At 38.2% G+C, this 27,336-nt stretch overlaps 1 protein-coding gene across 2 annotated transcripts in view; it reads right to left on the bottom strand.

The window, feature by feature from the left end:
• The window catches only part of LOC116513413 (bifunctional heparan sulfate N-deacetylase/N-sulfotransferase 3), a 75,085-nt gene that overhangs the window by 2,869 nt on the left and 44,880 nt on the right, over positions 1-27,336 (bottom strand). The window contains exons 6-11 of one of the 2 annotated variants that reach the window (XM_032224479.1): positions 11,521-11,703; positions 8,603-8,699; positions 6,804-6,927; positions 4,323-4,497; positions 3,319-3,489; positions 2,245-2,354 (exon numbers count right to left, since the gene is read on the bottom strand). In XM_032224479.1, coding sequence (XP_032080370.1) covers positions 2,245-2,354; positions 3,319-3,489; positions 4,323-4,497; positions 6,804-6,927; positions 8,603-8,699; positions 11,521-11,703 — 860 coding nt within the window. The remainder of the gene's footprint in view (positions 1-2,244; positions 2,355-3,318; positions 3,490-4,322; positions 4,498-6,803; positions 6,928-8,602; positions 8,700-11,520; positions 11,704-27,336) is intronic. The other variant, XM_032224480.1, reaches the window with a different exon arrangement.

The raw sequence follows: 27,336 nt of genomic DNA, 5'->3' as shown, positions 1-27,336 counted from the left end.
GTGGGGTGTTTAGGACAATCACTGGGTGTTCTAGGTTTACACTACCTCGTTGTATGGATTATATTTGGAACGAAATTGCACCACATTTGGTGTCATTGGTTTCAATGAAATTGGCTGGTTATTTGCTGGCTTATAAACTGAAATAAGGATATCTAAGGTTAAAATAATTTTTAAAAAAGTGAAAGTGCTGGAACAAAAGAAAAGCTTTTGGGGAAAAATAATTGTTTTAAATGGAAATATGTTAACAAATCGTTTTGCATAAGAAAAGAAGACAAGCACTGAATTTAGATGCAGCTGGTAATAATTAACAGTATTTCAGGCCAAGATCTCTGAAGGAAAAGAAGTGGAAAGCTGAACAGAACTGTTCTAGAAGTGAATTTGATCTATTTTCTCTTTAAAATCATCTTTATTTCTCAGTAAATAAAGTCAATTTTCTATACATGCTGCAAGAAAACAAAACAAATCTTAAAAAACCACAGCTGACTCAAGAGACATGAAACAGAGCTAGGAATGGATACCATATTATTCTGAGTCTTTCTTAGGAGAATCCATAAAAAGACACAATCCAAGGTTATCAATCTCATTTTAAGGGCGAGTGAATAAATGTTTTAAGTTCAAGTGGTCTCTGTGTGTAATTATTTATTATAGACCCACTGGATGCCATGTGAATGAGCTTAGCATTAGATTTTTCTATCAAAGGAAAAAGAAAATGAGTTCTGATTCTTCTTGCTTTTGGATGAAAAATCTTTTGCTGTAAGTAAGCTTCTACATTTAAAAAACAAAAAGAAAAACAAAATGCACAGGTACAGTATATGTGGTACCTTACTCAATAGTAGTAACTGTGAGAGGGATCTTGGAGTCCTAGTGGACAACCCTTTAAATATGAGCTAGCAGTGCAGCAGCTTCCAAAAAAGCCAACACAGTTCTAGATTGCATAAACAGAGATAGAATCAAGATCCCATGAAGCGTTAATAACACTTTATAATGCCTTGGTAAGGCCACACTTGGAATACTGCATTAGGTTTCGGTCGCCACAATGTAAAAAAGATGTTGAAACTCTAGAAAGAGTGCAGAGAAGAGCAACAAAGATGATTAGGGGACTGGAGACTAAAACATATGAAGAACGGTTGCAGGAACTGGGTATGTCAAATTTAAAGAAAAGAAGGACTAGGGGAGACATGATAGCAGTGTTCCCATATGTCAGGGGCTGCCACAAAGAAGAGGGAGTCAAGCTTTTTTCCAAAGCACCTGAGGGCAGGACAAGAAGCAATGGGTGGAAACTAATCAAGGAGAGAAGCAACTTAGAACTGAGGAGAAATTTCCTGACAGTTAGAACAATTAATCAGTGGAACAACTTGCCTCTAGAAGCTGTAAAGACTCCAACACTGGAAGTTTTAAAGAAGATGTTGGATATCCATTTGTCTGAAGTTGTGTAGGGTTTGCTGCCTAAGTAGGAGGTTGGACTAGAAGACCTCCAAGGTCCCTTCCAACTGTGTTATTCTATTCTATTCTATTCGGAAAAAAGGATGTCATTCTATTTGCCAGTTTAAAAGGCAGAACCAGTTTATTGGATGTAGTCCTTCCTTTGACTCTGAAATAGCCTACTATATTCATTTTAAAAGAAGATTTATGGAAATTCAATGGTGGTGAATAGTTGCTAGTGGTTTAATGGAGTAGTATTTGAGTAAATCCCAAAATAAAGTGCTGATATTATCAAATTAATACTATACCGGTACTTGTTTTTAATCATAATAATTTGTCATTCATTGGTTAATATATTAATATTAATTGTTTCCTTAAGACTGTCCTTCTAAGAAAGACGTTACAGATATAACTTTTTGGGACAAAGGGTTTTTTAAAAAAATGTTTGAGAGAAGAAATAAAGAAACAATTATTCTATGGCTTTTAAATAAGATATTTGACCAAGGTGTGTGTTTATTTGTATATGTAGCCATGCAGATTGTTCCTTTATTATTCCTTTTTAGGAACCATAAGTAAAACAGAATATTTTTAATCATGATTTCCTCTTTCTTCCAAACCTTGTAACCCCAATTTCTTAGTTTGGACAAATAAGTATTGATTATAGACTGCCTGATTCAATAGCTTACATGGAGGAATATAATATTTATGCATATTTTGATTTATTAAGCCAAGTTACAATTGTATGAGTTGCTTTGTTCTCAAAAATATTTATTCTGTCCATTTTAATTGTATATGGTATGATAAATCAACCAATTAACTCACGTTAGAGCTTCCGAATAATTGTAATGAGGAGTAACTCCCAGAAACTTCTGCACTTCTTCCATTACTATAGCTGGGTCATTTCTTAACTGCTGTCCATCGATAATTAGTAACTGGAAAAAAAGAAAGAAAGAAAGAAAGAAAGAAAATCAATCAATTCTGGATTCAAGATTTTATAAACAAGAACTTGAAACTCATTTTCAAGTTTTAGAAAGGAAGAGATATACAAATTGAATAAGGTTTAAATCCAGTCATATTTATCATCAATTTTAATGATTTGAAGTTTCCTTAATGTTCATTTCGTTACAGGAAATTGAACTGAATTGTAAGCTGCTTGATACACCAATGCTGCCTGAGAAATAAAATTAATCAGTAAGAAAATAAATGTCTTTTGCCTTGAAAAATGTATATGCAAGTTTCAAAATTGCAAACTATAAAAAGGGGCGTATATTCCAATACATAAAATATTAAGACTCTCTGCCTTTCCTCAGGCTTAGGTTTAGGAAACCAATTTGGGATAACATACCAGTTTTATCAACTAGATCACAGGTGTTAAACTTGCTGCGTCATGTTGCTGTCACGTGATGCTTTGTGACATTTTCCCCTTTGGCGGAGCTTGGGTGGCCGTGGCCTGTGCGTGATGCATCTAGCCCAGTTTGACACCCCTAATCTAGATGAAGAATGGCGATTAAGATGGGCAACTTTTAATAATCACAACCAAACAAATCACACAGTTGCCTTGAAAAACATGGAGCCACCTGAATGGAATCATAAGGTGGGCCCTCTGGAACACTGTACCAGAACGGTATCCAGTGTTCTCTGCAGGCTCCGGTACGCCTGCAACCCACCACTGGTATGGATACAGCATGGTTGGGCCATGTTTAGATCAGCTGCAGTCCCTGGAATGCTGGCACCTCTTAATATTCCCTAAATTCTGAAATAACAATTTGCAGGTGAGGTTTTGTTGAAGCAATCTATTATTCTGGCCCAGAAAAGCAAAACAGCAGCCACCTGTGAGCACTAAAAATGCTCCCTACTCTTTAGATTCTGAATAGTTTGAAACGTGATATTGTTTACCTGATAAGATGGGAAATAAGTTAACCATCTTTCTAGGTGAATGGAATACCATCCAGGTATCAGACATTTCTTCTGCAGCAACTTAAGTTCGGACGAAGCATGGTGTCCGGCAGTGATCACTTGGTAAAATGTAAATTTTAGAGCAGCTGGGTCTTTGTGAAATCTTTGATGCTGAAAAGCAAATGGAAGGAGGTCAACTGTAAAGCCAAGTTAGTTTAAGTCCTTCTTCCTTCCTGAATATTTGCTTCCATGCAGATACTGTAGCTCCTTGATTCAAGGCCAAATACGAAGCAAGCATTTTGCTGGATTTAATACTAAGAAGGGTATATACAGATTAACCGTTATAAAAGGGGACAGATGCAAAAGTATATAAAATATAACACTAATAAAATTTGTTTGAATGTTTTTAAGCATAACAATTTGGAAGATTGATCCTGGTTATTTTTTTTTGTATTTTAATTCTTCAATAAAAAATTTAAAAAAATGAAAACAAACCATGCCATTATTTCATTTGATAAGACATTTTATTGTTTGATAGAATCTTATGTTTTCTGTCTGAGTGATAAGGCTTTCTCTTGCTTCATGTTTCTTAAAAAAATTATTGAGTTGTAACAGTCAGTTCTCAGTGAGATGACTTACTGCCCAGTAAACATCTTGAATTACAAGGAAGGGATCAAAAAGCTTTCATTGACAGTTTTTAAATCTATCAATTATGGACTTGTCAATAATGATCCATACCTCTGAGTGTAATTGTGGTATGTAATGAATAACAGAAGCAAATCATCATATCTACCAGAGGTAGGTTTCAAAATCTGGCGCTACCAATTTCCTCGTGCTCGTGGGTACACGCAGCGCTTCTGAGCATGCGCAGAAGTGTCCGGGGGGTGGGGGGTGGGCAGAGCCTCCCGCCACCCTCACTACCGGTTTGGTCAATCCAGGCTGAACCGGGAGCAACCCACCTCTGATACATACATTTAGAATCTGCATTTTGTTAAAATGTATACCTGATACCAGGAATATGCTCGGTCTGATGGATCAATGAGAATAGTTATGATTTTTGACTTAGGAATTAAAGAAGCAACTCGTTTAGGGGCGTCTTCCGAATGAAAATAATTGGCACTCTTCTCAAAGAGAAAATCAGCGGTTACATTGGACGGTGTAGGAAAAAATTCCATATACCTATGAAACATGAAAAATATTTTAGTACATATGGAAAAAAAAGTTATGCTGGGCATATTAAGACTATTTTTCTAGCAAAGCACATCATTTTTGTAAATGTGTACATATCCTGTTTCCTGAAAATAAGACCTCCCCAGATAATAAGCCCAATCAGGCTTTTGAGCACATGCACTAAAATAAGCCCTCCTCTAAAATATTTAAACACATGCGCAGCCAGCAACATGCTTCATGCACCCCCCATGCGCCTGCCACCCACACGGAGTGGCCTCACAGAGGCTGCTCCCACAAGCCCTAGCTACTGCACACCACAGAAAGAGTGGAAGGCCCAGCGATGCTAGGGCTGGCAAGAGTGTGCCAGAAACAGAGACAGAATTTCCAGCCCTCTCTGGATCAGCTATCCACGGGCAGCAAGCCAAGATTAAGGGGCCTCCTGCAGCTCAAAAATAATAACACCTCCCAAAAAATAAGGCCAAGCGCTTATTTCGGGGGTCAAAAGAAAATAAGACCTTGTCTTATTTTCTGGGAAACACGGTATGTGAAACCAATTACAATTAGAAGATTAGCAACTGATTTTCATTCTGCCTAATTATATTTTCTAAACAGAAAGCATTATATCTTAAGTTAACTTTAGGAGATTTGGATGTGATTTGGTTTGAGTTACATTTAAACTTGTCAAATCCAGCTTTAACTTTGACATCTTTATGACAAAGAAACAGCAAGGGGTTTTACATCAAAATCAACTTGCAACTTTGATATCTTACAAATCTAGTTAGAATGAGTAACGTATATCACAGCTGTGAAATGATACAACCAAAATTTCCATTTGTTTCCAGGGCTCTTGGCATTGATTCAAACAGTATTTACACATTGACTTTACAACTATCCGTATTAAAAGTTAAAAGTCCATGGTATAGAATTTGTCCCCAAAATGAAAATTTTAAAATATCAACATTTGTCTTCCTTTTTAGTAACATTTTCTATTTTCATTTTATGGGTCTTGTAGAAATATGACTTATGTATGTTAGTGGACTTGATATAATAAAAAAGTAATTTGTTTAAAACACTATTAAGCTATAACCCACTTTTCATTTTCTAGTAAGTATCGTATTTTTCGGAGTATAAGACGCTCCAGAGTATAAGACGCACCTTAGTTTTTGGGGAGGAAAATAAGAAAAAAAAATCTGCTTCTGCCTACCACTATCCATCGGTATTCATCTGACTAAAGTCCTCTGGTCAGCTTCAGCACATTAGCCTGATTCAGCATGAGCAGCTGATTGGCGGGTGAATCAGCCTCACGGAATACCCCCAATCAGCTGTTCCCAGAGGTCAACTTTAGCAACCAGTTCGCTGGTTGTGAGCATGCAAGCTACACATGCATGAACCTCGTTAGGGCAGATACGCAGCTTAAAAAATGCAGCTGATTGTCACAAGGCACTCCAGTGAGTACAGCAGGCGAAGCACGGAACTGGTCCAACAAGGCAGCAGCTGTTTCGGGTTAACCTTTTGGCCTCTGTGCCTTGCTTTTTCACCCTCCAAAAGCTCAATTTTTGGGGACATGGTCTGTGGTAATCCCTGCAGCCTGGAACAGATATAAAATGTGGAGGCCGAAGGGTGGGGGCTGAGCGGGGCTACATTTGGTGCATAAGACGCACCCAAATTTTCACCCTCTTTTAGGGGGGAGAAGTGTGTCTTATACTCTGAAAAATATAGTCAGTGCACCAAGTTCAGTGAACATTATTTTCTGTAGGGATGGTGTGGAAATTTCAGAGAAGATGCAAAGACGTAAATTGCTTAAGCTAGATTCAAGGGTATCCATTTGAAAAGAAGTAAGATGTTGATCCACGAAGTTGGAATACCATATACCACACTACATATAGAAAATATTTATTTGAAATCATGGGAATGTTTAGAAATTTCTATGCAAAAAATAAGAAAAAATGTAGCAGTTTTTCACTCTTATTTCAATATGTTGCTCTAATAAATACAGATTTGTTTCTTTTATGAACATTCCGATTTTTGACTGTTCAGATATTTGCATTTACATCACAATAACATGCAGCTGACTTTTTAATTACTTTTTTGAGTCCTTGCACAATGAATGCAATTCATTGTATATTTAGATAGCCATTTTTCCCGTTTCAAAGTGAAAACGGGAAAAATTGCTGCTGAGGACCGAGGACTTACACGGACAGAATTTTTGGAAGAATGGTAAAAGTTCACACCAAGTTGCACACATTAGACATATGACATGTTTGTATTGTGCATAATACAGAATGATTTAGATTCATACTAGTAGCCCATCTTACCAATCAATCCCCCTGTGGTAGTTATTTCTATTAAAGAACTGTACCTCCTCAAAGGTTTTGGGGCTGGGGGAGTTACTAATGATGGAAGGATGCATAATCAGGAACAAATACAAAGCCGTTGTGCCTGCAAAAAGAGTAACAGTCCAAGAGTTGAGTTGACACTTCTGCATTCTGTCAATCAGATCCTTATTTCATGTAGGGTTAAACAGCTCCTTTAGCAAGCATCATCGCATTTACACTAGCAAATAAAACAAAGTAGAAAGCAAACAAAGGATGAAGGCAAATATACGTATCCCAGGACAAGGTTGCAAGATCCAATCTCAGTCGGTCATCAGGACCAGAGGTTCCAGATAACCTCTAGTCTAGTGTTTCTCAACCTTGGCAACTTGAAGATGTCCGGAATTCGCTGGCTGGGGAATTCTGGGAGTTGAAGTCCGGACATCTTCAAGTTGCCAAGGTTGAGAAACACTGGACTAGTCCAAGGGACCGACCCAGATTGGGGATCTTGCAAAACAAAAGAATTTTAAAGAAAAACAAGCATGTATAAAGAGCTTTTTTTGCCGAACAAAAGTAAGTTTCCTTTGACTAAGTTTTCTTTGATTTTATTTATTATTCAAGCATGGGAAAAGAAATCAAGATGCATTGCTTTAACGTTTTCGTCTAAAACATTGCAAAGACACTGAAAGGAAAGAAAAGGATAAAGGATTCAACCCTGGCAAGATGAAGCAGTTTGGCTTTTGGCCTCCACCCCAGGCCCTAGAAATATGTCATCGTTGACTCTGGATGAGGGGTGCTCTTTCTGGATGAGCTGGTGTTAGAATTTGGAGGTTCTCCTAGACCAGGGGTGTCAAACTGGTGGCCCTTGTTCTGAACTAGGCTTCCCAAGAGCATGAAGCAAATTCCTTGTCCTGACAAAATTACTGTGAATTCTGCTCATTCACTTTCAACGAAGTCTTTTGAGGGAGGATTTACAGTCACAGACCTTATCTGGTTTGGAGAGCTGCCAGGCCGATATCTGCAAAACTTGGCAAGGAGTCTCGGAGAGTCACGTACCAATTAAGTGAACTAATTGTCTCCTGCAAACTCCATTCCTCTTTTGCTCCTCTGGGAGGGGCCATTCATCATCCACCTGTGGCCTTACTCCCAAGTCGACCCCTGTTCTTTAGCTGTTCCCTTCGTCTGGCAACTCTGTGCATGCGCACACTGGGAACAGGCTCCAGCTGTTCATCTGCCTCACTAATGTCTGACTGTGAAGGCAGCTGATAACTGGCATATGGCTCTGCCCCCTCTCTGCCTCAAACACAGAGCCCTCATCAGAGCTTTTCCCACACTCCAGGACTGGCCCATGTTCCTCCCCAACCTCTTCACAATCTGAATCTACTGCGAGCTCCACTGGCTGCTGGTGGGCTACAACAGATGCATCACACAGAGGCCACATCCACCCCAGCTCCGCGAATGGGAAAAATATCATAAAACATCACATGGCATCATGACTCCGCGAATTTGATACCCATAGCTTTTGCTTAAGAAGTAGGTGTCAGTATGGTTGTGATTTGAAGAACCATACCATGCATGCCCCAGCCCAAAGAAGGCAAGGCAAGGATCCATTGGAGTTTCAGGATCCATTAGGGATCCACTGAGATGTTGCTCCTCCCATCCAATTTAATAAATAATTTTAAAAGTCCAAATATTTTGGCTTTACATATCTTGGGAGATGGAGTTATGACAGCCTGAAAAAGGTATTTGAACCCAGGCCACATGCTTGTATTCTTGATTGACGCCCTATATAAAGTTTTTACCAGTTTTTTGTGGTCCAATAACCAGGAATTTTGGTAAACGATCACAAGTTTTTTCTTTTGACCAGATATCTCTGTGTCGTTTGTCATCACAAGGATTCTAATGGAGAGAAAAAGCAATTTTATATTAGTTTATGGGTTTTTTTGTCACTAATCTATATGTTGCACTGAAGACAATAAAGAAGCCAAATGCATCTAGTGAACAATAAATCTTAACTTATGAATCTGTGAAAAATGAATAATGCTATTAATAATATCATCCCTTTATAATTAAAATCTGGATTTATTTTATTTTAATCTAATTATAATCCATGCCTTATTTTTATTATGATGTTAGAACAAGTGATGACTAATGTTTTCCAGACCAAGTGCCCAAAGCACGCATGCGAACCCCCAAAATGCAATGTGCATGTGCCCTCGCATGTGCCCTGTGCATTTGTGCACCCCCACATGCGTCCCGTGCATGTGCCCCCACATGCGCCCTACCCTCCCACATGTGTCTCATCCCCTGCATGCATGGTAGAGACCTGGGTCAGCAGGAGACACATGCCCATGCGCGGCGGAACTGAACTGGGGAGACAGCTCGCATGCCCACAAAGAGGGGGCTGCGTGCCACCTCTGGTACATGTGCCATAGATTTGCCATCACGGTACTAGAATATTTATCTTTCCCACATACATGATACTGCCTTAATAGTTAAGATATTAAATATTAAACTCTAATATTTAAAGCTTTGATTTTAAAAAAAGTATTTAGAGTTACACAAAGATATATGATATAGTGGGTTCTTCCGATACATCTGCTTTCTGTAAAGTATACTTTTAGATATGTTAGAACTCGTGGCATGACAAAACCACGCTCGACTAAAGCGCTCCCGATTAAACTGCGTCGCTGACGTCATCAACAGGGCGACAACAGCGAGCGTGGAGAAAGAAGGGCGCTTTAAATAGCGCTTTGAAAGCAAGCCGATTCAATTTAAGGTAAGGGTTAGGTTTAGGTTTAGGTTTAGGTTTAGGTTTAGGTTTAGGGTTAGGTTAAGAGTTAGGGTTAGGGTTAGGGTTAGGTTAAGGGTTAGGGTTAGGGTTAGGATTAGGATTAGGATTAGGTTTAGCGTTAGGTTAAGGGTTAGGTTTAGGGTTAGGTTTAGGGTTAGGTTAAGGGTTAAGTTTAGGGTTAGGTTTAGGATTAGGTTTAGGGGGGTTAGGTTTAGGTTTAGGGGTAAATTTTAGGTTTAGCGTTTACAGCGTGCTTTTTTCTCCGCGCTATCGTCGCGCTGTGATGACGTCAGCTACGCGGTTTCATCGAGCGCCCTTTAGTCAAATGCGGTTTTGTGGTGGAACCGTTAGAACTTCCATTTTTGGACATGTCACCTAAGTGGAGCAATGTCAAAGTACCCGGACTGTGTATATTTTAGAAGACTGAAAGTAACACTGCTATTGAAATGCTCTTCTTGCATGAAGATTGCCTTAGCTCAAAGACTTTGTTTAAGATGAATTGTTTTTTTTTTTACTATGATTAAGAACGACTACGGGTGACATGATAGCAGTATTTGACGGGCTGCCCAAAAGAAGATGGGGGTCAATTTATTTTCCAAAGCACCAGAAGGCAAAACAAGAAACTAAACAAGGAGAGGAGCAATCTGGAATTAAGGAGAAACTTCCTAACCAGTGGAATAGCTTGCATTCCGATGTTGTGGTTGCTCCAACACTGGAGGCTTTTGAGAAGAGGCTGGACAGTCACTTGTCTAAAATGGCCTAGGACAGTGATGGCTAACTCTTTTCCCATCATGTGCCAAAAGCGGGGGGGAGCACAGGGGGGATTGTGCGCGCGTGTGCCCACACCCATAATTCTATGCGCCCTACCTGCACACATGCATGCACAACCCCCTTGTGTATGTGTGTGTGACCCCCACACCGCAAGTGTGTGTGATCCCCTCCCGCTTTTGGTGCACGATGGCATGGTGGACCTGTTTTTCGCCCTCCCCAGGCTCCAGGGGCTTTCTAGGAGCCTAGAGACAGCGTGTCAGGGCTGCTTCACTTAATAACCAAGAAAGAAACCACTCAACTCCATTTTGCAGAATTAAGAGTACTTTTACTGGTTATAAGTAGATAGTAGCTAAGCAAAGCTGGATCTGAGATAAAAGTGCGTGCAAGCATAGATATCAATGTATGACTCATTCCCCTCCCCTTGGTAACCTCAGCCCATAGTCCAATCCAATTACTCCACAGGTGACATGTGGAAGACATCTTCAAAAATCATTATCAGGTTGGTATGCCGGACAGTTGACCTTGGCGGGAAACTCCTCTCCCCGCCACATGCGCAGTAGATGGTGAGAACAACTCCCTTCTTACAGTCCCTCCTGTACAGAATATTTCCCACACCCAAATACCATGTCCCCACTCCCCGTTTCAATGGCAGCCGAAAAGCAAGCAGCAAAACAGAGGCTGACATCACGAAAACAACCTCCCCTGCCGTCCGCAGGCCCTCCAGAGGCCAGAAACGGCCCATTTCCCGACTTCCGGTTTGTATGTTGGGCCGTTTTTCGTCCTCCGGAGGCTTCAGGGAAGCCTCTGGAGGGCAAAAAATGGCAGAAAATGAAGGGTAAAATCAGCTGGCCAGCGCACACATACGCACTGGAGTTGATAGGGCAATGCCTTGTGTGTCCTAAGAAATGCCTCCGCGTGCCACCTGTGGCACACAGAGCCATTTCTTGATTGATCGATGGAACCACAGAATACTACTGCATTTTTCACATTATGTTGTCGTATTTTCAATATTCAATATTCAAAGCTTGTAGCCAAGCACTTTATTCTTTGTCATGTACATATTATATACTTTCCATCAATAAGGTTTGATTACATATGTTAAATTTAAAATTTACACTAGGTAAAATGACAGGACTCTTGTAGTGCAAGTCTTACCTGCCATAGTGGGTCCTTTTGTTCTGGAAACAGTTCAAAGTATTTGTGAGCCAGCTGAAGTGGAGGTAGAGTCTGAAGCTTCAGGTTAGTCCAACTTTGAACAAAATTGGCCAGCTTGACAAAGGTGTATAAACCCAGCCGGTCATTGCCATAATTAGACAGGTGAGTCATAAAAATACTGATCTTAAAGACAAAAAGAAACATTTAATTCTGTCACTAGATGGCAGTAAAGTAGCATGGAAAACTTGATTGCTTTTTAAACTGAGCTCCATAAGAACAAGGCACTAGGCTTTTTCCTATTACTTAACACTTACGGGTATTAGTGATCAATCAGTTCAAATATCATGGATGATACTATTTTTTCCCCATTATCTGAAGTAGCTCAACAGGATGCACAATAAATATTAAAAATAACACTCAATAAACATAAGTCCAAATAATAAACTAAACAATAAAGGAAGGAGAGGAGGAGAGAAGAAAGGAGGGAAGGAAGGAAGCAGGGAAGGAGGAGGGAAGGAGAGAAGGAGAGAAGAAAGGGGGGAGGGAAGGAGGGAAGGAGGGAGGGAAGGAAGGAGGGAAGGGGGAAGGAGGGAGGGAAGGAAGGAGGGAAGGAAGGAGAGTAGGAGAGAAGAAAGGAGGGAAGGAAGGAGGGAAGGAAGGAAGAAGAAGTAGGAATGTTGTAAGATAAGATGGAGTTATGGGATGGTAAGAAAGCAATTTCAAGTATATTGTCAACTGTAGGGGAAAAATTGTTATAAATACATATTATTAATAACAGTTATGAGATCATATAATTGTGAATGTATATATGAAATTAATAAAATTTTCAATTTTTTTTAAAAAAATAAACAATAAAAACAATGTGGAGTATTTATGAATTCATTTTAAAGGCTCATTTTAAACGCATCTGCAAGCCACTTAATCACTTTTGACCACGATCATTGCATATCAATTGGCAGCATGGATGACAGTCATGTATTGTATTATATTATTATTTTTGTTGTTGACTTAGTATATCATGAGCTATCAATGTCTATAACTGGTTAACAATAGAGCAAGAATGAAATCAACACGTTTAATGTACTTAAAAGAACAAAACTAATACAACTAAGTAAAACAATTTATTAATCAAAATGAACTAACAATAAAGCTCATTCAAAACGATATTGGATAAGGATAAGAAAGTGGTTAGAGGAAATAATTAAACAACCATGATTAAAATTAAATTAATTAAATAATTAAAACCAGAGTTATTTTTACTTGGCATATCAACCGAAAATTACAGCAAAAAAACAAACAAACCAAACCCTCCAATATCTAATGCTACATGTAATAACAACTGCCAGACTTGTTTTTGCAAAAAATTGGAAAAAAAGAAATATACCCTGTAAGAAAATGGTGATAAAGAAAATTTTAGAATGCACCGAGATGGATAGGTTGACAATGGAGATAAAAGATAAGAGGAGAAACTGAATATTATTTGATTTGGAATACATGGTACAATTGGTTAGATAGTAGATACAAAGATTAGGAAATTAACAAGGAAAGATGATTAACGAATTAGAAAATAGAAATAAGTATAAATATAAGGATAGATGAAGAATATGTTATATTATAGTATGAAGATGTGATCAAATGTAATATATACATTATAAAATGTAAAATGTAAAAAGTATTTAGAATAATTACACATTGTATACATATTAGCAAATATAAATGAATATTTATAAAATAAAGAAAACAGTTCAATAAAAGCTATTTTTTAAAAAAACATTGGCCCCTTCAATTTTTTTAAGGGGATGCTTTCCAAAGAACTGGACAATACAAATAGATTAAGCTAAGCAATATAACTTTAAGACTAAGGATTTTCTCTGTTTTACTCTGTAGTTCTTGTTCTCAGTGTTTTTCAAAATAGGGGCCCCTAAGATGTGTGGACTTCAACTCCCATAACTCCCCAGCCAGGCTTTGGAGTAAACCCTTTATTATTTTCTAATGATGAAGAGAAACACACCGTTCCTAAACTGAATGCTAAATTTATATTTATGTTGAGAAGAAAGAAATTTCTTTTTAGGGTAAGAAATCATCTTCCACATACATAACATTTTCATTTTTTAAAAAATGTTTAGCCCTTAAACCATAAGCAGACCAAAACCTGAACTGTTATTTTTGAAGGTACTAGACAGGAAAATTTCCCGATGGAATATAAACTTGATTTTTTTTTTACAGTCACCTTTAGTTCTTACTCCTTTGTGACCTCTGACATTTATAATGTCAGTTCACAATTCTTTTTCTACCGACACCTTTAGCATTGTACTAAAAGAAGAAGCGCAACAGAAACTGAAAAGATTAGTAGTTCAGATAAAATAGACATTATTTTTTCCCCAAAGGGAATTTCATTGTAGTCCTCAGAATGCTATAGAATAGAAGCACTTTCTTCTTCTTTTAAAGTGAAGTGTATAAAGATGGCTTTGGGTCGCAAGCAACAATAAAAACATCAAGAACTGAGGAGAAATTTCTTGACAGTTAGAACAATTAACCAGGGGAACAACTTGCCTCCAGAAGCTGTAAACACTGCAAGTTTTAAAGAAGATGTTGGATAACCATTTGTCTGAAGTGTTGTAGGGTTTCCTGCCTAAGCAGGGGGTTGGACTAGAAGACCTTCAAGGTCCCTTACAACTCTGCTATTCTATTCTATTCTATTCTATTCTATTCTATTCTATTCTATTCTATTCTATGGAGAGAACCAACTTAGAACTAAGGAGAAATTTCCTGACAGTTAGAACAATTAACCAGTGGAACAACTTGCCTCCAGAAGCTGTAAACACTGGAAGTTTTTAAGAAGATGTTGGATAACCATTTGTCTGAAGTGTTGTAGGGTTTTCTGTCTAAGCAGGGGGTTGGACTAGAAGACCTCTAAGGTCCCTTACAACTCTGCTATTCTATTCTATTCTATTCTATTCTATTCTATTCTATGGAGAGAACCAACTTAGAACTAAGGAGAAATTTCCTGACAGTTAGAACAATTAACCAGTGGAACAACTTGCCTCCAGAAGCTGTAAACACTGGAAGTTTTTAAGATGATGTTGGATAACCATTTCTCTGAAGTGTTGTAGGGTTTTCTGTCTAAGCAGGGGGTTGGATTAGAAGACCTCTAAGGTCCCTTCCAACTCTGCTATTCTATTCTATTCTATTCTATTCTATTCTATGGAGAGAACCAACTTAGAACTAAGGAGAAATTTCCTGACAGTTAGAACAATGAACCAGTGCAACAACTTGCCTCCAGAAGCTGTAAACAGCTGGAAGTTTTTAAGAAGATGTTGGATAACCATTTGTCTGAAGTGTTGTAGGGTTTCCTGCCTAAGCAGGGCATTGGACTAGAAGACCTCCAAGGTCCCTTCCACCTCTGTTATTCCATTCCATTCCATTCCATTCTATTCTATTCTATTCTATATACTTTTTCAGAAAGCTGTCACCCCTAAAAAAAGCAAAACTTTAATCCAGCCAGTAAACAATATGTTCTTTTTAAAAAAATATTTTTTAATTATTTTTTTAAGTAATACATTTATATTGTGTGTGAACAGAGTTGGTTCTGGCTATCATTTATATTAATCCAATTCACAGTAACAATAATAATAATCTCTATCACATTTCTCAAACATAAGCAATCCTTATTATATTGATCAAGCATATATATTCAAAAAATGCCTAACTCCTCATCTTTATCTCTAGAATGCTTTCACTATTTTCTAAATAGTGAAAAATTTGGCCTTCTAAAGAGCAGGCACTTATTCCCGGATCAGGAGGTAGATAGTCAACTCAGGCTTTCTACATGTTTCTACAATTTCTACAGGTGTCTATTCCCGATGAATCCTGGAAAGCTTCAATTTGTCCAGAATGCAGCGGTGTGAACAATTATGGGTGTGTATTAGTACTTTGACTGTAGAAATTTGATTCATGAGTTGCACTAACTCCCAATAGACTTCTGAGGATAATTCAAGATGCTCATTGATACCCATAAAATCCTTTATGGCAGGGGTTTTATTTGAAGTACCCCGCTCCTTTCCCCAGTTGTATCTACATACCCCATGAGACCCTGCAAAAGGGCAATGGTCAAAGTCTTGTTGATTATGAAGTATCACTGGGAGGATGCAGGAAGCATGCCTTTTCTGTAGCAGCATTTTGTTTTCTGCAAAATCCTTAAGACAAGGCTTAACTTTGAGGCATTGGTCAGGAGGTTGAGCTCAGTGGTTGTATGAAAGTATTGTTTGATTGGCTTAGTTTGATGGCCATTATTGTTTTGTTGGGTTTTCAGTTTTTCAGTTTGTTTTGTAATGATATTTTTGTTGTGGCCTGCCAGTAGCCAGGAGAGCTGGCAGCAGATTCGGAGAGTGAGGAGATTGGGGAGGAACATGGGCCAGTCCTGGAGTCTGGGGAAGGCTCTGATGAGGGCTCTGTGTCGGAGGCAGAGAGGGGGCCAGAGCCGTAAGCCAGTTATCAACTGCCTTCAGAGTCAGGCATCAGTGTGGCAGGCAAACAGCTGGAGCCTGTTCCCAGTGCGCGCATGCACAGAGTTGCCAGACGAAGGGAACAGCTAAGGAACTTGGGAGTAAGGCCAAAGGTGGATGATGAATGGCCCCTCCCAGCGGAAAAGAGGAGTGGAGTTTGCATGAGACAATTAGTTACTTAATTGGTTCATGACTCTCCGAGATTCCTTGCCAGGTTTTGCAGATATTGGCCTGGCAGCTCTCCAAGCAAGATAAGGTCTATGACTGTAAATCCTAGCTTGAACAACTTTGCTGGATGTGAATGTGAATTAATAAAAGGTTTTTTTTGTCGGGACAAGGAATTTGCTTCATGCTCTTGGGAAGCCTAGGTCAGAACAGTATCTAGCATTTTTCCGGTTCCATATCTAATTGCAGGAGAAAATTAGTTCGCTTAATTAGTGTGAAGATTTGTTTGTGACTCTCAGAGACTCTGCCCACAGCCTGGAGTTCGATCCTGATGGAGCTCAAGGTTAACAGCTTTCCATCCTTCTGAGCTCAGTAAAATGAGAACCCAGATTGTTAGGGGCATTTTGCAAATGATGCTGGTATTGTAAACTGCCCACAGAATGCTATAAAACACTTTGGGGCAGTTTATGAGTCCAAATACTAATTGTATTTGCAAGTACTAATTTATTTCATAAGGCTGTATTGTGGGGATGAAAATGGAAGCTCTATATTCTAAATTTTACCAAAAATATAAATGAATAAAATCATTTTCCTTTCCCCATCCCTCCATAAGGTTGTCCTTGTTTATTTGGGGAAAATAATTATTTCAATTTGGGTTTTATGTACTGATACTACTATTTGCTAAATGTGGATGCATATTGAACTATATGTGTAGAGTTGGCAGATGAAGGAAACAGCTAAAGAACAGGGATCGACTTGACAGTAAGGCCACAGGTGGACGGTGAATGGCCCCTCCCAGAGAAAATAAAAGAGGAACGAAGGGAGAGTGGAGTTTGCAGGAGACAATTAGTTCACTTAATTGGTTCCGGACTCTCCAAGACTCCTTGCCAAGTTTTGAAGATATCGGCCTGTCAGCTCTCCAAGTCAGATAAGGTCTGTGACTGTAAATCCTCCCTTGAAAGACTTTGCTGGATATGAATGAGCAGAATTCAAAGTAACTTAATAAAAAGGGGTTTTTTTTCCAGGACAATGGAGTCTGCTTCGTGGTTTGGGGAAGCCTAGATCAGAACTATTTTTATTGTGTTAATGCCCAAAATTATTTTATGTGAGATGGGTAGACATATACTGTACATTCAGTTAATCACCGTAAACATCAAGGATGGAACTATTTTAACTTCCATGATGAGGAATTCTAATATGACCTGCTATGGCGAAGGAGATTTTGTTTCACACTTCTTAACAAATTCATTCAGGTATCTTAGGCACAGAGCACCTTAATATGGGCTAAAACTAATGTGGAATGTTATTCATTCCTGGCCATTAGGTCTTTGGATTCTAAAGTAACATTACAAGAAGTATGAAAAATATATAATATTCTTGCCTGAATTTTACAATTGAACTAATTATACTAATTTTTTTTATATTGCATTCAGAATTGTGAAACATTGGCAGTAATAATTCCCTTTTTAAAAATAAAACTGACCACTAATTAACTAAAATAAGTCAGTTATAGGAAATGGTGGAGAAGCAAAGTTAAATTGGCCTTAAGCTATTCTACCAGCACTTTCTCAAGTTATTCAACATCTTCCTGACATATTTTTTTGTCCTCAGCCTAATTGTGGCATTAAAGTCACATCACATTTTGCTTAATGTGCACAAAGAACAGAAGTAATGTCATATAACCCTTCAAGGTATTTTTTTAATGAAATAATTGATGTTTAAAGATTCATTCATGGGCTGGAAACAAAAATCTATTCAATTAAATATAACTAAGTTATTTTAGATGCAGAACAAATGTTTACAGGCCACAAGAGCATGTTTAACTTCCAGACCATCTATTTTCCAATTAATTTGGCATTGTGTGCACTGTGTAAAGTCCCTTATTTTGCCATCCTATTACTCAAAAGAGTTCCATCTTAGGTATTCAGAGACTTAGCAACAGCTGCTCTGGCTCCATTAGACTTACAAAGTGACAGAATAATGAATTAGTCTTCTAGCTATGCTTGAATATATTTGCCTAAATTGGTGACAGGAATTCATTTTTTAAAGATGGATAACAGAAAACACAGCTCTCGATGCCTGAGGATAAAAGAGAGCTGTTTTCGCCTGCATTCCCTACTCACAGCTCTATGGTTCACAACTATTGGATATATCTAATGATAAACAGACATGGATAATCCCTTTCACAAAAGGGATTGAGTTACCTCATGAGTTACCTCATACGGACAATTCTTATTTTATTTTATTTATTTATTTCGTCAAGCATGAATTAAATAACACACACACACACACACACACACACACACAAATGTTATATTCGTGCTGCTAAATAAATAAATGAATAAATAAATATGTTATATTTTTGCTGATAAATAAATAAATAAAGGGAGACTAGTATAGATCTATTTCAAGCTATTTAGCTCTCATCAGCTAGCCATACCCTTGCTGGGATTATTTAGCTGATGAGAGCTAAATAGCTTGAAATAGATCTATACTAGTCTCCCTTTATTTATTTATCAGCACAAATATAACAAATGTAGCAAAAAGGCAACAGTAAAAAATATTGGGTTTCTGTCTGGATGGTCTCTTGTGACGAGCCGAAGGACAGAGAACAGACGTAGTGATCTTCCTCCCATATTTGGGCATACCAGGGGTTGTGACTTTAAATATATATATATATATATATATATATATATATATATATATATATATATGTGTGTGTGTGTGTGTGTGTGTGTGTGTGTGTGTGTGTGTGTGTTTGTGCTGATAAATAAATAAATGGAGACTAGTATAGATCTATTTCAAGCTATTTAGCTCTCATCAGCTAGCCATACCCTTACTGGGATTTGAAAAAAACACAAATATAACAAAGGCAACAGTAAAAATATTGGGTTTCTCTTGTGACGAGCCGATTGACAGATGATGGAAGCAGTTATATATAACTTTTATATATATATATAAACATGATTATGAATATATGAAATGGATACAAATACAAGGGAATATTAGGACAGGAGATGGTAGACACTTTGATGCGCTTATGCACACCCCATAAAGACCTCTTAGGAATGGGGTGAGGTCGACCGTAGACAGTCTTAAGGTTAAAGTTTTGGGGGTTTCGGGAAGAAACCACATTGTCAGGTAGTGCATTCCAGGCATTGACAATTCTGTTACTGAAGTCGTATTTTCTGCAATCAAGTTTGGAGTGATTTACTCCAAGGTGGCGCAGTGGTTAGGGTGCAGCACTGCAGGCCATTTCAGCTGACTGTTATCTGCAATTCAGCAGTTCTAATCTCACCGGCTCAAGGTTGACTCAGCCTTCCATCCTTCTGAGGTGGGTGAAATGAGGACCCAGACTGTGGGGGGCAATATGCTGACTCTGTAAACTGCTTAGAGAGGGCTGAAAGCCCTATGAAGCGGTATGTAAGTCTAACTGCTATTGCTATTACCATAAGTTTTATCTATGGTGAGCGCATGTGTTGTTGTGGTTGAAGCTGAAGTATTCATTGACAGGTGGGACATTGTAGCATATAATTTTATGTACTACGCTTAGGTCGGATCAGAGACGGTGACGTTTTTACAAGAAAACATACAAATATTTTTAAGGATGGAGCAACAATTACTTTATAAAATACTGAAAACCCTTTATGGGCTTTTTTTGGCTGAAAATTGATAAAAATGAATTGGTGATTTGGGAATTTATTAATCACAGGAAATCCCTTTCTTTGCGGGAAGAAGGGAACCACGATATGTAATTTGGGATGTTGGAAATGGTAATTACCATGTTTGTAACTGCTGCAATGAGCATCTGAAATGTCATGCTTAGATATATATTTTTCTCTCACACTTTTTTGATTCTTTCATATGTATTTTTCTGTTTTCAACTTTTTCTTTTATGTCACAAAGTTTTCTAATACAAAGTTACATTAAAGAAAACATGTATTTTTAAATGTTGTTTTCAATCTGGGCCCTCCAAACAACGGAACTGTGCAAATCCCTAGTAACAGCACCCTATATGGGTTCAGGGCTTGTCGGTAGATAGAGACACAACATATGCTGACTGAAGTCTTTATCTAAGAGCCAAAGAAACAACTGGATTGTCAATTTTCTCCTACAATAAATTGATGATGCTTTTGTCATGGCTCACCAAAGGTCAAAGAGAGAAAAGAACATAATGCATTATAATCATATACACACTTATGCAGTGGTAATATCCTGTTAAGTAGCCTTCCCATAGGATCCAGTAACAATGGCGGTGGTTATCATTGTTTTCATATTGTGTGGCAGCAATGATTATGATAATAATAATAATGTTTTATCACGTACAGTTTATTATTAAAGATATCAAATTTCATGATGATTTATAACACCAACGCATAGCACTTACAACCCATATAATACAACAATATGTATAATACAGTATCCATAGTAACTATAAACATTAAAATGGCCATGGTTAAAGCTGAAACCACCTCAGTAACAGTCACATCTTAACCTGTCGCTCTAAATTAATACTTCACAGTGGAATACACAGTCTGACGTGGATAACATATCAGCAAAACAAAGTTCAAATCCCAAAGGTCCTTTGAAATAATTTGTCTTTTCTGCATTCTAAAAGGACAACGATTGGCGGTAAGGGTGGTAATCACTACAAGGAGGCTTTTGTACAATGTTGTACAAAAAGCATCCTCTTTTTGCCTCAGAAATTTCCTCTGTTGTATCCATTGGATGTGTTCATTCTGACTGAAGAAGATGGTCCCCAAGATTGCTGTCAACTCTGAAACTGACCGGGCTGATGCCATTTTTCTCCTGCCTCATAGTTGCCACAAATGTTGAAAGGGGGAAAGGAGAGGGGGGAGAAGATACACTGGTCAAAGCAAAAAAGTTTTCCTTTGGGAACCAAGGTCATCCCAACAGGATGGCGGAGGAGTGGCCGAGAAACCTCTAAACGACCTTCACTAGACAACGTGATCGATGACACCTGGGAGGACTCTATCTGCCTTGGAGTTCTGCTTTCAGTGGATGCATTACTCGGGACGCTGACAGTTGCTTGAGGTGAAATTACATTGCAGGTCAAAACTAGAACTAGAATTATAGTCACAAGCTTATCAGCAATCCATATATGGCCATGACGGTGAACATATGGCAAGTCACCCAGCTCAGTTCCACCATGCATGCAAGTGTGCCTCTCGCTGGCCAGCTGATTTTCAGGTCTCTGCTGCACAGGCGGGAAACGTGCATGCATGCCCAGGGGGAGGGGGCCATGCACATATGTGGGGGGGTGGGGGAGCGCAGGCTTCGGGGAGGCCTTATAGGCCCAAAATGGGGCATGGAGTTGCAGTGTGCCCCCGCGGCTTGCTTTTCGTCCTGCGGAGGGTCGCGCACATGCGCAGGGGGCGTGCAGGGGGGGTCATGCATCTATCACACAGAGCGCATTGCATTATGGGTGTGGGCATGTAAGGAGAAAAAGGTTAACCCTCTCTAATATAAAAGCATCTCTCTTGTAATGAGACATCAATCTGTTCTTGGATCTCATCTCTAATCCCCACCTAAGAAGCTAAGTGGAACATGGATCCCGCCTGGAGTGACAGAATCTCTATTAACTCTGCAATATATTTTCCTTTCTACCATATCTCTCCATGCAGATTCAAGGATAAGACAAATCTAATTATTTTTATCAGCAGCGTATTCTGCAATTTGGTCACATAATGCCAGGTGGGAGATTTATTTGCTAATCTCTCCTCTTGAGAAAGTCCACAAACTTTAACAAGGCTGCTAGCTGACACCTGTCAATGCAGTAACAAAAAAGCATTAATTGCACATGTTTTATCATCATGATCTAGCCCTGAACATACAGGAACAGAGTAAGAAGCCACAGTGGCTGTTATATCTAGAGTATGAGTTTCAGGCAGTAATGTGGTGGTAAATTTTTAACAGGCAGTATATTCCAGTGCCTCAGGCCTCATCAATAGTGCTGATCCATTTTGCTGTCATGCTGGGCCATTAGATGCCAAACAGCTGATCAGACACTAGATATTATGCTCTGCTCTGCTCTCAGATGCCTTGTAACCTGCCAGACAAATTTAACAAGCAACTTTTGTGAGGTGTACAGGCTGAAACATCTGCCTAGAAAGGAATAATGGGCCTACAGATTTAAAGAAGCTGCCTGAATATATGTATATACATATATATGTATATGCTGTATATACATACAGTAGGGGACAGGCTTAGGAAGAAGAAATAGTGCAGAAGAATTCAAAGTTTTTGGAAAAAGTAGAAAGACTGGCAGTGGGTGGCTGGGAAGATGAGGCAAAAACACTAGGAACTCAGAGATTACTAACATTGGAAGGCTGAATTCTAGAAAATCAAATTGTCATCATAGAAAATACCCAGAAGCTTAGTTCCGCTTCCAAATGATTTTGGAAGTGTGCAGGTACAACAAAAATATATGGAAAATCTCCAATTTACCAGGCTTGTTACCAAAATAGCAATAGCAATAATACTTAGACTTATATACCGCTTCATAGGGCATTTAGCCCTCTCTAAGCGGTTTACAGAGTCAGCATATTGCCCCCAACAGTCTGGGTCCTCATTTTACCCACCTCGGAAGGATGGAAGGCTGAGTCAACCTTGAGCCGGTGAGATTTGAACTGCCGAACAGCAACTAGCAGTCAGCTGAAGTAGCCTGCAGTACTGCACTCTAACCACTGCGCCACCTCGGCTCATTCATTAAAATAAAAAGCAAAGGTGAGAGAGTCACATGTATGCAGGAATAATGAAAAGACCATCCAAGGAAAACAAGAGGGACAAGAAGAAGTCTAATTTATCAGATTGGTTCAGGTTGGTACACAAATCCAATTTCCTGACCTACTCTTGGCAAGAATTGCAAGAACATCATTCATTCAAACCTGGTTGTATGACTGGGTCTAAATTCCTGGAATTATAGAATTTAAAAGCACTCCAGTACAAGTTGGGGTTAGAGTAATTATTGTAAGTTATTTGTACTAGATAATCTTACATTTAAATGACAATGTGAATCTAAACAAAATGCACACCAAGAGGGCATGATTGATATTAAGTCCCAAATAAACTGATCTTAAAAATCCTGTCTTGAATCTAATGCTCAGCACTCAGAAAAGCATAACATTCTTAAAAGATTCCAATTGCAGTAACTTATACTTCAAAATGTATGAAACAGATGCCTAATATGTTTGAAAAGATTTCATGTATATGCTTCATGCATGAAGGCAGGACAAGAAGCAATGGAGGGAGACTAATCAAGGAGAGAAGCAATTTAGAACTAAGGAGAAATTTCCTGACAGTTAGAACAATTATTCAGTGGAACAACTTGCCTCCAGAAGTTGTGAATGATCCAACACTGGAAGTTTTTAAGAAGATGTTGGACAACCATTTGTCTGAAATGGTATAGGTTTTTCTGCCTGAGCAGGGGGTTGGAGTAGAAGACTTCCAAAGTCCCTTCCAACCCTGTTATTCTGTTATCCTAAAATATCTTCTTATAGATGTCACATATAAACTTGGCAATATAGGTTTAATCTCTAGGTACTTAATTCAACTTTTTGGAGGAAAACTCAAGAGACAAAAAATCTTTATGAGACAAAAATGTCATCCAAAAGAGCTAATTGTCTGCCCGCTGCAGTCTAAATATATCAGGAAGGTTGGTATTTTTCCAAGACTTCTTCCTGCCTTTTCAAATTAACCAATACTTAATGGGTTCCTAAGGGCCCCTGGATGGTTGTTATTTGTTTACATAATGGCCATCTCTAACCCAGGAGTCAATGGTCAGAGCCTTATGACTGAGCTGTGAATTAACTTCCTGAAGTAGAGCCGAGGTGGCGCAGTGGTTAGGGTGCAGTACTGCAGCCACTTCAGCTGACTGCTAGTTCTGCAGCTCAACGGTTCAAATCTCACCGGCTCAGGGTTGACTCAGCCTTCCATCCTTCCGAGGTGGGTAAAATGAGGACCCAGACTGTGGGGGCGATATGCCGACTCTGTAAACCGCTTAGAGAGGGCTGAAAGCCGTATGAAGCGGTATATAAGTCTAACTGCTATTGCTAAGTAAGCAGGGATGATTAAAATAATTTTTCCTATCTGGTTCCCTGCAGATCTTTTAAATCCTGCTGCTTCATAAATTGACAAGTTGAAGTCCATCTTATCTAGAGGACACTAGACTGATAAAGGTTGAAATAAAGGTTTTCCGTAGGCATTGTTTGGTCTGAAATTGCTTATCTGATTGTTGTCTGGACCATTGGTATTCAGATATAGGAATGCATTCAACCAGCATCCATATGAGTACAGAAAGGCATTTCAAATATTTTCATTGCAGTATTTTTCCAACTGTTACAAAATTACAGATAAAACCCAGACATGAAAAATGATGACAACTCCCCCCCCCCCCCCCAGTATCTACACAAAAATATTTAGCAAAAGATTCCAAGGACAACAGAATTGTGGTGTCTTCAGTTAGTTTACAGTGATAAATCACTATTGAGATTAAAGCATGTAAAGTGTTTTGCAGGAAACAAATTATTGTTCTGAAACTGCTATATTTGACTGCTCACTATTTTGAGGAGAAACCAACTATGGCTAGAAAGCATGGGAATCAAAATCAAAGCAGAATACATGTATGCAAAAATACCACCCGTGTATTTACTGGGATCTAACAGGATTTTTTTTTTATCAACATCAGCAGAAATTGCAAATAGGTTATTATTAACTTCATTTCAAATTTCCTTCCAAACTTTCTTGAGGATTAAAATGAAGGCAGTGACAGAACTAAGCGACAGAACTAAGTATGTCAGAAACATTATATAATTATATAAATCCAAATACTTTATCAGCATACAACATTCAAAAAGTTCGATTTAACAAAAGGAAATAATATCTGGATCTCACATTTTATTTTTTAGATGATTAAATGTTTGCTATTAAGTTGAACCCTTACTGAAATGATCTTTATGCTGTGAAAGCATACTTTGCTTTCACAGCATTCCTTTAAAATTCCTTTAATTTCTTTAAAAATATTCCTTTGCTTATAGGTTCTGAATGAGGGAGATGTTTAATATGGATTACTTGTGCAGCAAACATTTTGAACCAACACATTGTACCTGTTGATTCAAAATGTTTGCTGTACAAGTAATCCATATTAAACATCTCTCTTAGAAGCCATAAGCAAAGGGACATTTTTAAAAGAATGATGCAAAGTATGTTTTCACAGATTCTAGATAGCCTCTGGATGTAAATTTCTTAAGTTAGACATTATCCTCAATGCTTTCAGCCTGGCCACTTCCTTAGACATGTTCTTTCACATCAACAGATAACTATATATAAGACTTTTAGCACTGCTGAAGCAACAAAATACACAATGACCCATGTAATTTCTGTCATTTCTAATACATGTAACAAAATTATTATAGCAACTGTTCTGCTGCACAAAAGATTCACACTCTTAAATTCCTTACATACTAGAATGGCTCAAGGAAGAAAGAAATAAGAGCAAGAGGACAAATGCTGAAGACACAGAGTTCTAGCAATGGATCCACCAGGAAGGCTTATCACAGAAAACTGGCAGAGTGCTGTCAAAATTATTTGAAAAGAAAGAAATATCGCAATGGTAGTCAGCATTTCTTGAAGTAATAAGATATGAAATAAATTGTCAACTGTCATGTGCAAAGTAAAGCAAAGTAGGTAGTGTTCATTACTAGGATATTTCAGGTTTAAGAATATAATATAATATCATAACAATATAATATAATAATATAGTATAGTATAGTATAGTATAGTATAGTATAGTATAGTTTGTCTGTCTGTCTGTCTGTCTGTCTGTCTGTCTATCTATCTATCTATCTATCTATCTATCTATCTATCTATCTATCTATCTATCTATCTATCTATCTACAGTATCTATCTACAGTATCTATATCTATCTATCTATCTATCTATCTATCTATCTATCTATCTATCTATCTATCTATCTATCTATCTATCTATCTACAGTATCTATCTACAGTATCTATCTATCTGTCTGTCTGTCTGTCTGTCTGTCTGTCTGTCTATCTATCTATCTATCTATCTATCTATCTACTGTATCTATCTACAGTATCTATCTATCTATCTGTCTATCTGTCTATCTATCTATCTATCTATCTATCATCTATCTATCTATCTATCTATCTATCTATCTATCTATCTATCTATCTATCTATCATCTATCTATCTATCTATCTATCTATCTATCTATCTACAGTATCTATCTATCTATCTATCTATCTGTCTGTCTGTCTGTCTGTCTGTCTGTCTGTCTATCTATCTATCTATCTATCATCTATCTATCTATCTATCTATCTATCTATCTATCTATCTATCTATCTATCTATCTATCTATCATCTATCTATCATCTATCATCGAACAGAACAGAAGAGTTGAAAGGAACCTTGGAGGTTTTCTAGTCCAACCCTCTCCTCAAGCAGGAAACCCTATTCCCAGAAAAATGGCTACTCAATTTCTTCTTAAAAACTTTCAGTGATGGAGCATCTACATCTTCTGGAGGCAACGATTCCACTGGTTAATTGTTCTCACTGTCAGGAAATTTCTCCCTAGTTCTAGGTTAGATCTCTCTTTGATAAGCTTTCATCTGTTACTTCTGAGGTCTTGCTCAGAAGTAGAAAAGGTCGACCCTCTATTTCTGTGACAGCCCCTCAAATGATTTAGCTTCCAGTCCCCAAATCATCTTTGTTGCTCTTCTCTCTGTGCTTTCCAGAGTTTTGACATCTTGTTTGTATCATGGTGACCAGAACTGGATATAATATTCCAAGTGTGATCTTATTAGTGCAGTATAAAGTGGTATTAGCATTTCACACAATCTTGATTCTATCCCTCTGTTGATGTAGCCTAGGACTGCATTGGCTTTTTTGGCAACTACAGCACACTGTTGATTCATACTTTAGTAGTTGTCCACTAGGACACCTAGATCCCTCGCATAATTACTGCTGTCGAGCCAGGTACCATCTAATCTATACTTGTGCATTTGGTTTTTCTTGCCCACCTTACTTTTCTCACCACTGAATTGCTTTTTTTTTAATAGGATGAGGGGTTGCAGGGAGAAAGCGGAACTGCTTAATCCATTCT

Source organism: Thamnophis elegans, chromosome 9 (assembly GCF_009769535.1).
Source record: "Thamnophis elegans isolate rThaEle1 chromosome 9, rThaEle1.pri, whole genome shotgun sequence".
Taxonomy (NCBI): domain Eukaryota; kingdom Metazoa; phylum Chordata; class Lepidosauria; order Squamata; family Colubridae; genus Thamnophis; species Thamnophis elegans.
This window is presented reverse-complemented; position numbering and strand designations above follow the sequence as displayed.